Source organism: Blennius ocellaris (assembly GCF_963422515.1).
Source record: "Blennius ocellaris genome assembly, chromosome: 16".
Lineage (NCBI taxonomy): Eukaryota > Metazoa > Chordata > Actinopteri > Blenniiformes > Blenniidae > Blennius > Blennius ocellaris.
In genome coordinates, this window is record NC_137665.1 from 14,762,015 (window position 1) to 14,775,036 (window position 13,022).

General features: G+C 42.8%; 1 protein-coding gene across 2 annotated transcripts; it reads left to right on the plus strand.

Annotated features, from left to right (window-relative positions):
- The first annotated feature begins 730 nt into the window (after positions 1–730).
- Positions 731–12,470, plus strand: stat3 (signal transducer and activator of transcription 3 (acute-phase response factor)). 2 transcript variants are annotated; one of them, XM_080511562.1, is made up of 24 exons: positions 731–943; positions 3,417–3,566; positions 3,971–4,214; positions 4,310–4,402; positions 4,501–4,582; positions 4,681–4,781; positions 4,860–5,011; positions 5,204–5,362; positions 5,552–5,644; positions 5,894–5,953; positions 6,042–6,071; positions 6,161–6,254; positions 6,332–6,379; positions 6,539–6,622; positions 7,630–7,728; positions 7,918–8,053; positions 8,151–8,203; positions 8,301–8,395; positions 8,524–8,663; positions 8,752–8,970; positions 9,050–9,092; positions 9,803–9,862; positions 11,295–11,392; positions 11,528–12,470. In XM_080511562.1, exons 2-24 carry the CDS (start codon positions 3,439–3,441, stop codon positions 11,566–11,568), a joined length of 2,352 nt encoding a protein of 783 aa, XP_080367688.1. In that variant the 5' UTR covers positions 731–943; positions 3,417–3,438; the 3' UTR covers positions 11,569–12,470. The 2 variants fall into 2 exon arrangements, with proteins under 2 accessions (XP_080367688.1, XP_080367689.1); XM_080511563.1 differs by lacking the exon at positions 9,803–9,862.
- The last annotated feature ends 552 nt before the right edge of the window (positions 12,471–13,022 follow it).

The window sequence follows — 13,022 nt, forward strand, 5'->3', positions numbered from 1 at the left end:
ATATGTTGCTTGCTTTAACTTTAAAAAAGAGAACATAACCGAGAGGCTGCAGTTTCTACACATATTCATTTACACCTCTGCACCATGATATGACATATAATCTGTTAGAAATTTACAGGAAATTGATGAAGCTTGCCAGATTGTGTTGTGTTTAAAGCTTTTTTCCGCCTATCTGATTGATAATAAATAAAGGCTGACTGAAAAATATTGTGTTGTCCTGAATTCTGAATGGTGTGTGAGTGTGCGTGTGTGTGTGCGTGCGTGCGTGCGTGTGTGTGTGTGTGTGTGTGTGTGTGTGTGTGTGTGTGTGTGTGTGTGTGTGTGTGTGTGTGTGTGTGTGTGTGTGTGTGAGATGATAAGATCTATTGTTGTGTGAGTTTAGGTTAAATTATTACAGCCTCAGTCAGTCTGGACGACACTGCTGTTATTACATTGACGATGACGTCAACACTGCCAGTAATTCAGATGACTTCCAGCCTGGCTGTTCTGTGTCTACGCTCACCCGCCCTCTGAATCACGCACACACTGAGCTACATCAACGGGGAGGGAGTAAAGTGTGGAATGGCTCAGTTGCGACAGCAGTAAACAGTCCACTCTCAACCACCCTCGCTGTAAGTCCCACCTCTTCTTTGCAAAACACGCATTCTGATTGGTTGAATTGGATTCGCAAATTCCTATTGGTGGTCGGACGTGTCTGTAAAGTGGTTAATGGCGTTTGTGTGGCTGGAAAGACTGCAATGTAGGGGACGGGTCGTGCCTAGCTACCAGAGTCTGGAAAGTATTTCAAAGAGAAGCGATCATTTTCCGAAAGTCATATTTTATTTTCGGGTTGTAAATTATAGAAAAGTTGTTACTGACCGACAGTGTCAGTGTGGTTCAGTTTGAAAGGAGTGCTAATCTTTCTCGGGAGAAAACTTTTCCAAAGATTTTACCATCGAGCGAGGTAAGCGAATATTAGACTTCTGCTTTTGTTTATTTATTAACATATTTTTAAACATCAGCTCATTGACATTATTAAGTTGCAAATAAAGTACGATAACGCAGCGCCAGCTTTGTGCTCCACTGTGTTACTACGACTAAGTTAATGGTGCAGGGGGAAACGCCATGTTGCCACTATGTTATATAAGTAATTAAAGCTTCATTAAGATATTACTGTAGCTTCACAGCTCTTTTATAAACTCATGATTACCCGAGTTGTCACAGCTTTGCTCTTGTAGATGTGTATTCCTGATATGGATTCATGGCTTTACGTCTGGTGACCTTTAAAATGCACTTAAAGCTTATTTAGATGCAGTGAAATATAAGTTATTGTGTGTTGACACGCCCATCTCCATCACACTTGCATCCTCTCTGCAGCCTATGTTTCTCACTTAGCAAGGGGATTTTCTTTCAATATTTTCAAACAATCAAAGGTTTGTATAATTGAAAATACTCTAAAATACCTTTCTTGGAGCTCCCAGATCTTCTATATTTTAATATTGAAGGATGCTGCAGTTGTTATTAGTGATTAAGCTGTGGTGATTACAAACGACACATTGCTTTTACAATACTGAATCACAAACACAATGGCAGCTTTGTTGTCACCTGTAGAATAAACGTTTCAAGGAGGCAAGTACTTTTCTCTTTGTTTGTTAAAGGAACTGTTTCAGTTTACTTTACTTGAAGTCGCATTGTCCTGAAATCTAGCCCAGCTGGGGAAAGCACACAGACACACCTGGTTATTGAAGCTATTTTGAGTATGCTGGTCCATCATCAGTACAAAGTCTCAAAGACAAAGATATGATGGATGTGTTGCCCAGGCAGAGTCATCCTTTGGATTCTTGATCAATATTTGTGAAATGTGAGCATCATTCATAAAGTCACCATCATCTATCATTTAAAATGTGTGCAGACTGGTCAGTTTTTAGTAGTTTTCATTAGGCTTTAGGAACCCGTACATGTGTTATATTCTAATCATACCGGTATCCATCAACTAACACTTATTACAAAACAGCACTGTGCTATTTCTGAGCCTATGTATTGAATTATTGATCGTGCTGCAGCTCTCACTATGAGCCTCGATGGTCCAGCCACTCAATTTAAGGGGATGAGTTATACAGACCCTGCAGAAGAAGGGGGGATGAAGTTACAGAAACATGGAAGAATGGATGTATATTATACCGATTGTAGAGACTGTAGACTATTACTGTCTGTTCTCTATGAAAAAGTCTGAAACATTTTTACATACACAATCACTGTGAGGTGCTTTTGAATGTAAACACTTTCATTGTTGAATAAGAATATCTTATTGTTGAAATAAACTTAGCTGAGCACTTTATGATACATCAGCAGTTTCACATGCCCAGAAATTCACATCACACATCTTTTTCACCAGTCATCGAAAGAGGAACACGTGTCAAGTCAACATTGTCACATTTGTGTGACACCAAAAAAAAAAAAAAAAAATCTTCACCTCAATGACGATGGCGACAAAAATGGTCTCGACACAATTTCTGTGGTTTTTTTCTGGGACACAGAAATAATCAAAGTGAAACTTGGATGATCACAAGGGATGGAAATGTAGTTTTCAGACGGGGCATTGTCCTGAGCTCTCAGTCTAATAAGTGGGTCTACACTGTCCATTGTGAAACATGGATGCTTGATACTTGATTGGATTACACATCAATAAAGGCTGAGTGACACACATGTTCCACATTTCAGAGCATCTGCTGAGGTTATAAATTATGTCAACATGGAAGACTGCAGACAAATTAAATTTGGCATGTAATGTCCAGTTTTTGTTGAGTCGGTCGCCCATATAGGACCGTGGTTTAGGTAGTACAGATGCTTCTATTCTTTTTTCAGAGGGAATGAACAAAGCTTCAGGTCAGATTTTTTGGGGGGAGTCTTTTCGTGCCTGGTTATTGTCAGTGAAGCCTTTACGCGTCTGCGGGGAGCTCACTGAGCCAAGCCTGTGTTGTGCATCAGAGTCGTACCAGAAGTCTCTGCCAGCAGGCGGTTTGCAATTAATGAACCGAAATGGCTCGAGTTGCTTCAACCTTTAGGGAAAAGCGGTGTTGTGCTGAGTCACAACCTGTCGGTTCTCACAGATGGAAGTCAGGAGGGTTTCCAGCAAATTCAGTTGCGAGTCAAAGGTCTCAACCGAGGATCATTCACTCTTATCTGCTCAGAGAGTTGACAGCTGTTCATGTTGGTCTACATTTCTTGGTGGAGGCGTTGTGTTTCACTGAACAGGAAGTGACTGCGCCTCATAGGAAACCTCCCATGGGCTTGTCATCCTTTCTGTCAAAGATTAAGCTATTTCCTTTATCATAAGACATGGGATACTTAAAACGTGTGTGTGTGTGTGTGTGTGTATATATATATGTATTTGTTTCCTATGTGATGTAAGTTCTGACTTGATCTCTTGTGTGTAGGTTTGAGGCAGTGTGTGTCAGGATGGCCCAGTGGAACCAGTTACAGCAGCTGGAAACCAGATATCTGGAGCAGCTCTACCACCTGTACAGTGACAGCTTCCCCATGGAGCTGCGGCAGTTCCTCGCCCCGTGGATTGAGAGTCAGGACTGGTGAGGAACTTGAGGAAAATGACATGAGAGTAATCAATGATGTGTTACTATTCACTGCATATTCTTTTATTGTGACACATATATATAGTTGGAGCTTTTTCTTTGCGGTTGTTAATGAGCTAACATCTTTTAAGACTTTTTCATTGGAAATCATTGCATCTGTGAAGCTTCCTGAATGGGTGTGCCGTAACCTCTAATTATATTACTTGTTATTGTTGTAAACTTTTAAGCACAGGTCATATTAAATCAGTGTGAAGTTCTGAAATAACCAGCATTCAACTCAGAAAACAGAATTTTCACCCATTTCTCATAAGGGGAGAGGTCAGGGCACTGGATTGCGTTTCAAGGTCAGAAAATCTATATGATATTCATGATGCCGATCATTTCTCCCTGTCTTTCCAAAGGGCTTTCGCCGCCAACACGGAATCACACGCCACACTGGTGTTTCACAACCTCCTGGGAGAAATAGACCAGCAGTACAGCCGTTTTCTGCAGGAAAACAATGTCCTCTATCAGCATAACCTGCGCAGGATCAAACAGCATCTGCAGAGCAAGTACCTGGAGAAGCCGATGGATATCGCTCGCATTGTCGCCCGCTGCTTGTGGGAGGAGCAAAGGCTGCTGCAGACTGCGACCTCTGCCGCACAGGTAGGAGGCCGCATCAGCCTCGCTGCAAGTCTTTAACAGTGTCTGAAAGCAATGTCAGTGGCTATGAGTTGACTGCATCCATTCGCCTCGTACAGGATGGCCAGGCAGCTCATCCAACAGGAACAGTCGTGACAGAGAAACAGCAAATACTGGAGCACAACCTCCAAGACATCAGGAAGCGGGTGCAGGTGAGTTTCACTCAGATTCGGTGATATACAGCAGGGGATTTCTAAAACGTATCCAGCAGATTTGATGATTACGTGTCATGTGTTTTCTATTCCTGCAGGACATGGAACAGAAGATGAAAATGCTTGAAAACTTGCAGGATGACTTTGACTTCAATTACAAAACACTGAAAAGCCAAGGAGGTATAGTCTTCCAGCTTCTTTTTAATTTTTTTTTTTTTTTTAAATGACACTATTTAATACTCCTACCTTGTTGGCTAAGCTGTCCTCATGTGAATCAGAGTTGTCTCAGGACCTGAACGGAAACAGTCAAGCAGCTGCCACCAGGCAGAAGATGGCTCAGCTGGAACAGATGCTGAGTGCCCTGGACCAGCTCAGAAGGGTGAGTCTCCGTCACTGACCTCGCTTCGTTCCCGCTCATTCCAATACTCAACGTCCGCCGTTAATTGTTCTCTCGCAGCAAATCGTGACAGAGATGGGCGGCTTGCTGACCGCCATGGATTACGTGCAGAAGAACCTGACGGATGAAGAGCTGGCAGACTGGAAGAGACGACAGCAGATCGCCTGTATTGGAGGTCCACCGAACATCTGCCTCGATCGCCTGGAGACATGGTAACCTTGGCATTTTTCTCTGAGAATTGGACGCCTTTTCTGGAATTAGTTGCTGTGTTGATGTCACGTCAATCTTCCGCGTCAGCCTTGAACTGTGTGTAATGCCACGCTCGGGATTATAGCCTTGGCCAAGTATTGATTTTACATCAGTCATCCATGTCGGCCTTCAACTGCTTGTAATTTCCTGTGCAGGATTACATCCTTGGCCGAGTCACAGCTCCAGATTCGTCAGCAGATCAAGAAGCTGGAGGAGCTTCAGCAGAAGGTCTCCTACAAAGGCGACCCCATCATTCAGCACAGGCCCGCTCTGGAGGAGAAAATCGTGGATTTGTTCAGAAACCTCATGAAGAGGTGCGCAGCATTTTAACACGATATTCATCCCCATTGCTGCATGTTCGTGATCATTATCACAGTCTGAAAGAATCACCGTGGTAACGTCTGACTCATCAGCCTGAGAGATCAACTTTTCAGCGTATAGCAACTAAGAAAATGGACTTTAATCTTGTTTTTTTCTAAAAGATTATGCACTTTGTGTTGCAGCGCCTTTGTGGTGGAGAGACAGCCCTGCATGCCCATGCACCCAGACAGGCCTCTGGTCATCAAGACTGGAGTACAATTCACTAATAAAGTCAGGTAAGATTTAGGCTCAAAGCAACAGGAAAAATCGGTTTTCCCAGCTTAAATTTTGTCCTTTGAGATTTTGAGAAGAACTGAAATTGAAACTACATTCATTGCCAATAGTATCGCACAAGCTTTAGACAAGTCCCCCCCCCCCCCCCCCCCCCCCCGCCCCCCACACACACACATACTTACTTAAAAGCTCTGGTGGATTTTTATTATTTTTTCTCATCGTTTGTATGTTTTTTCCCCACATTTTCCCAGGTTACTGGTGAAGTTTCCTGAGCTGAATTACCAGCTGAAAATTAAAGTTTGCATTGACAAGTGAGTGCTATTCATTGAAAAATCATGATTTTAATGAAGGCTCATTCGGATATGACCTTTTGACTGATTTCTTCTCCCTAATTTTCAGGGAATCTGGTGATGTGGCCGCAATTCGAGGGTGAGAGACGCTAAAAAAAACTTTGAGCTTTGATATTTGAATCCAGGCTGTTTCAGAGAGAAGTCTCACTTCCTGCTTTATTGTTTTAGATCACGAAAGTTCAACATCCTTGGAACCAACACGAAGGTTATGAACATGGAGGAATCCAACAATGGCAGCCTGTCAGCAGAGTTCAAGCACTTGGTGAGTTAAAGACCCAAACTGGCGTGAAATGACGGGAGTTTTCTGACAAAGTGAAACTGATTTCCTGTGTGTTGCAGACCCTGCGAGAGCAGAGGTGTGGTAACGGGGGTCGGACCAACAGTGATGTAAGTGGTTCTTGTGACATTTATTGTGAAACCGTCACTCATGGCAGTGTTGTTTGGCGGTGATAGTAAACGGTGTGCTGATTGTAGTTTCTCTTTACGGACAAATGATTTTGGTTTTTTGCGAGAAACATTTTCACGGAAAGTCGTGTCTCTTTCCAGGCTTCTCTGATTGTCACAGAGGAACTCCATCTCATCACTTTTGAGACCGAAGTCTATCACCAAGGCCTGAAGATCGATCTGGAGGTCCGTGCTGCTGCTGCTGCTGCTGATCTTGCGTCTCAAACTGGGACTTTCTCAGTTGAAGCAGTCCCAAACGCTCCCCCTCCGCCCTGTTCAGATGAACTGACCACACAGATCAGTCATTCATAGAGTCTCCCTCCTCCACAGGCTGTTTAGTTCACAGCCTCTGAATGAGCTTCTGTTTTAAGATAAATCCTTTTTAACCTAACGTTGTGGACGCAGTCAGCTCTTGCTCTTTAATATTAAATGCACCCGGAATGATTCAATGCTGTTTTTAAATAAATATATTTATAGATGTCTCAAAAATGAATGCATAGTTCATAAACTATGTGTTTCTCATGCACACCCAAATACTCTTGTTGAATATACAGCATTAGCATTTCTAGTTAAACGGTTTACTCTGCTTTTTCATTTATAAATCTCCACATCTGTGTGGATCATGTGCTTCAAGTCATTTATGATCATCACTTCAAGAAAGCGTTTAAGTGCCATTTATAAATCTGGATTAATTGACGTTTATTTGCAGTGGGAAATATATTTGTGCATTTATGTATGAATCTGCTTGGATTTCAGATCTGATTTCATACCAGTTCTATAGCAGAGAACAGGGTTACTGGCCATGGCTTTACATTTATTTAACTGGTGATGAATCATAGTGGTTTGTAACGAACAGCAATGTGCATGATGTGCAAGGAAGTTTCCCACACCATGTGAAACCTCATTTTTATCTGATTGTTGGTTTCTGTTTAGGACATGATTGAATCAGAAGAACAGGATAGAATTAATTAATATTGTTTGACAAAACCACACGTAGATGTGAAAAAGGTGTGATGTTGCTTCACCAAAGTATTGTTACTCAACTTTAATGAGAAGACACCCTGAAGAGGTTTTAGAAAAAGGAGTATTTCAAATAGAAAGAGCTTGTGACCGTGGGTGATGTCACTCTTACTAAGAAATGGGAAAAATGTTCTGAATCTGGACAGTAACTGACCTTTCTCTCTTCTGTACAGACTCATTCTTTGCCCGTGGTCGTAATTTCCAACATCTGCCAGATGCCCAACGCCTGGGCCTCCATACTGTGGTACAACATGCTCACCAACCATCCAAAGGTGAGACAGCACCCTCTGGTGGACAGGGACCGAACTCCAGTCCGGTCAGAAGTCTTTCTGTGTGGCGTTTGCGTGTTCTTCCCACTTAAAGTTAACTGGCAGCTCTAAAATCTGCTCGAGAAAGTGTGTGTTCTCCATTTTTTTTATTTTTTTTTTTTTTTAAAGCTGCCATTTTCATATTGTTCCCAGAATGTGAACTTCTTCACAAAACCTCCAGTGGGGACATGGGACCAGGTGGCTGAAGTGTTGAGCTGGCAGTTCTCCTCCACCACCAAGAGAGGCCTGACCATTGAGCAGCTCACCACGCTGGCTGAGAAGTTACTTGGTACGAAGACAATCGGAAACATCTCCAGGACCGTTCAGCCTCGCATAAGCGTTTGTTTGTACTGATATGCTCATCTTCTGTGTGCTCAACCGTGCAGGACCGTGTGTCAACTACTCTGGATGTCAGATCACCTGGGCCAAGTTTTGTAAGGTACTTTTCACAGCGAGAAATACCCCGCTATGAACTCTTGATGTTATTTCTTTGTGCGAGTTAAGTTTAAAAAAAATTTTGTCCTGTATTTACGCAGGAAAACATGGCCGGTAAGGGCTTCTCGTTCTGGGTGTGGCTGGACAACATTATTGACCTGGTGAAGAAGTATATCCTCGCTCTGTGGAATGAAGGGTGAGAGGTCGTCCTTTGTTTACGGCTCAGCGGGCAGAATTACCTCTCGGCTTCCTGTCATTTTGCTCTTAAGTGTTTTCACATGCCGAAGTCAGGAGTCTCTAAATAGCCGCACTGTTTGTTTGCAGGTACATCATGGGATTTATCAGTAAGGAGAGGGAGAGAGCCATTCTGAATCCAAAACCGCCCGGTACCTTCCTGCTCCGCTTCAGTGAGAGCAGCAAGGAAGGGGGCATTACATTCACATGGGTGGAAAAGGATATCAGTGGTGAGGATTTCATGTTTCCCAACAATCCTGAGTGTTACTAAGGTTCAGTACCTTTGTTCAAACACTAATCTTTCACCTGGCTCTTCAGGAAAGACCCAGATCCAGTCGGTGGAGCCGTACACCAAACAGCAGCTCAACAGCATGTCCTTTGCCGACATCATTATGGGCTACAAAATCATGGATGCCACCAACATCTTGGTGTCGCCTCTTGTTTACCTCTATCCTGACATCCCAAAAGAGGAAGCCTTTGGGAAATACTGCAGGCCAGAAGCAGCTCCAGAGCCCGAGATCGGAGACTCGACCAGCAGTGAGTCACTGACCTCTTGTTCGCGGATTCAGTTTGCTGCTACTTGAGAATAACGCGTAACTCTTTACCTCCATTACAGCGATCCAGCCGTACCTGAAGACTAAATTCATCTGCGTGACTCCGTAAGTATCTCCACATTCTCCTATTGACAGAGTGACTTACCACCCAGTCACCTTTGCCTTTCAAAACCCAACATTAGCCGCTGCTGATGTCTCTCATTGTGTGAAGACAAAGTGGTCCTGGCTTGTGTCACTGAACGTTCGAAGAAAAGAGAACAGAAGTGTTTTTGCTCTCGGGAGGAAGCGCCACTAACGCAGATACGTGCCGAGCGCTTATTTTCGAAAGCCTGCCGTCTCTGCACGACGTCACGCCGGGGCTTCACTCAGAACTTGGGATGGCAATTAATGTATTGTATTAACGTTTGTCTTTAAAACTGAGTTTCCAAACTTGATCCAAAGGGACGACAGAGTAACTGAGATAAATGTGTGTATTGTCTAAGTTTTGAATCGGAAGTTTAAAGAAAATCACGGGTGGACCGTTTATTATCCACCCATCTTCGTCTCCAGTCCATCACAGGACAAACACAGAGACACACATTCATTGTCACACCGAGAGGCTCTTTAGTGTCCAATTAATGCAAAGAAAAACCAAAGCCATACTATAATGTCTCATAATATGTTGAATGCAATGATGTTGAAAGCGATAGAATCGACTATAAGCGGAGTTGTACTTTTACTGTCGAATACGGGAAGTTCGTCATAGAGCGAGAGAGAGAGAGAGAGGGGGAGAGAGAGAGAGATTTGCTCAGCCAGATCCTGACCTGTCTCCCTAGGTGTCCCTCCGTGTTCATGGACTTGCCGGACAGTGAGCTGCTTGGGAACGGCTTCCCAGGGTAGGCTGCTCGGGGGAGGGGGGTTGGGGGGGAGGCGCTAGCATGTAGGGCTGTGTGTGTGCATCTTGTCACTTTGTCGGTGTGGTTTCTGGTGTTTTAACTCCCATCGCCATTGTTTCCCAGCCACTGCGCCTTACTTTACCCTCATACCTTTTGTTTTTGTTTTTTTGCAAATCCGTCCACATTTCACATAGGGATCAAATCGGTTCATGATTTTATGAGAAAATGGGGGAGAATAAAAAAAAACAACGAAATGTTCTCCGTTGAGTCAGAGAAGAACCTTTGAGTCTGATCCATTTAATCCACTGTGTTAACACAGTATTGAGTGCCTGTCATTTCCATCCATTCAGTGTGCCTCTTTTACTTTGACTGTTTTAAATGAAAGGATGAAACAATAGATAACAGTTTCGGTCTTCACACTAGCCACTAATGACAGATTAACCACATTGTGCCTTGCAAAAGTTGTACACTGGCGAAGGAGGGCTTCAGTTTTGTTTCCTAATGCTGATTGCAAAGTCAGTCAGAGATAAATCATCAGTGTTTGGTAGTAATGTTCAATGGTACTTTACTGTATAATCACAGCTGGTGTCACCAATACTGGTTACTTTGACATTTCACTGTAGTTTGGACCAGAAGGTTTCATTTAAATTGGATTTATGTTGAGATTGGAGTCATTTTCAGTGCAAATTCTTTGGTTTGTGTAAAAATATAGTCATTTTCATCAAATATACTCTTCACCAGGACAAAGGAAAACTTATATTTAAATGTTATTATGGCAGTGTTTTACTGGTACTACTCACTCGAGATTAAATTGGGCTGAACTGAAATGTGTTTGTCATCCCGGATCAGTTTGCTTTATGAACTCTGTTGTTTCTACTGAAATAATAAATATTCCAGTGAAGTACAGTAGTTTGCTCCTGATGAAAACCAGCCGTACTAATTAAGCGAATTAGATTTTTTTATATCCCTTCATTCATCATCTTTAGTGTCCTGCTGATATTAAACCACATAGGTGATATCAGAAATACTACCTTGGTTCAATGGGACATCGCTGGTATTTAGTGTTTTACTTTAAATCATTATTGGAGAGCTAAGCGCAGATCTTTTGTTGTTTCACCCTGACAGATTTGATGATTTTTGAGATCTTGGTTCTTCCAGAAGCCCTTGTAGATAATTTCTCAGTAAACGCTGGCTGTGCGTTTGGAGGTTGAGGCAGATACTTTCCTGCTGGGTTTTTTTTGGTTGTTTTTTTATATATAGGCTATATTTTGTTACGCTTAAACCTTTTGCACAGTGCTGCATACAACTGGCAGTACATCCAGTTTCTCCTTTCTCTTCCTCCTCTTCATACACAGTCACACTAAAAAAAGATATAACAGCAGATTCTACAGCAGCGTGTTCATGACGTCTTCTCTCTTTTTTTCGTTCACAGTACAAACTCTGGAAACACCAGTGACTTGTTCCCAATGTCTCCTCGTACCCTGGACTCCCTGATGCACAATGAGGCCGAAGCGACCCAGGGACATTTGGGTGAGTCTGATGCATCTCGACAAGCTGGAATACTGGAATGTCTGGAGATGCATCTGTCCGTATTTGTACCAAATGTACTCAAAACGGATCCTCACAATCAAAGTGTAACGGTTATGTTTGTTCTTCTATCCACAGAATCCCTCACTTTGGACATGGATGTAGCGTCTCCTATCTGAAAACCCCGGTGTAGTTTTGTGTAATCCTTTTGTTGAAAATGTAATAATTGTGTTGCGACGGAGGAGTCGGTGTTTTAGTTTTGCCTCCGAGCACACAATCTGACTGTACAGTTGGTTCACGTTCACCTCACAGGGAAGATAAATGGTTCCTTTTTTTAAAAAAAAAGAAAAAAGAAAAAGACGAGTCGTGTCTTTACGTCTCATCCTGATTCTAGCCTGTGACTCACAGTTGATTGATACTGACCTGTTGTATTTTTAGCAACACCGTACTTCCCCGCTCGTCACTGACGTTTTACCTTAAAACGGTTCAACACGGGGAAGTGCATTTTTCAGAGCGTGGTATGTTTGCGTTACGATAGCATTTATCGACTCGCGAATTCTTTTCTTCGAATAAGAAAATGTAATGAGAGTACTTGTTGTATAAGCTATTCTGCTTTGAGACTGTCCCGGTTTTCATGCACTTGAACAGTATTTGTCAGCACGTTCCTGCCAAGCGTCACGTGGACGGCCACTCCGCCTCCTCCCGGTTTCTCTTTCTTTACGGTTTCCACACAGAGCGGAACATTTGACGGACTCCTCCGACGAGCTGTTTGAAGCCTCACAATATCCAAGAAGGGGTTTTTTTTTCCCTCAAAGCTTCTATTCTTTCTCCTTGTAGCGTCGTCAGAAATCTACGTGGTGCAGTTCTCAGTCACTCCCACTTCTATACTGTCATATGCTCATGTGAACTGGACTTGATTTTCAGATTTGTACTTTTAGTCTTTATGTTGTGCTGGTTTCACCTGATATGATCAGATGTTTAATGTAAATCATGTAATGATCAGTAGATAATTTGCAGAGTGCACACAGTGTCAACTTTAAACTTTCCTACAGTCAAGTAAACCCTGTCTGTTCAACACAAACTGGATCTTTGTCATGTTTTTGTCACTTTCAGTAACATATAGTGCATTTCCAGGTCCAGCTATTGGCTGTGTGGTCATTTGGAGCAAAGTGCACATCATCAATCTCAATACCAAGCGAATTCCAGTGTTAAACATTTTATTAAATCACTCGGCTGGCTTCAGATTGGAGCTTTTTTTTTTAAGTTTACCTTCACTCCTCTTCACTCTGCTGAGAGATTTCAGATACCATCATCAGACAAACACAATATCTTATCGAAACCATGTAACATACTGCATTCCTCTGGCTCGTCCCTCCACTTTAGCCCCAGGTGGTCATGTGACCCACTGGAGAATTTTAACTGCCCCCCCCCCCCCCCCCCCCCCCCACATGAGGAGACGTAAACAATCACGGCGCCCTAAAGTCCTGACGTCTGTCCAGCTGTTATAAATCACCAAAGTGGTTTTCTCTAAAATGCCAATATGTACAAGTTAGAAAGAAGACTGATCTTTCTGGAGCTGCTGTGGGATTAACGTGCTGCCGCATCGCGAGGACAGTGATCTAAAAACATGCAG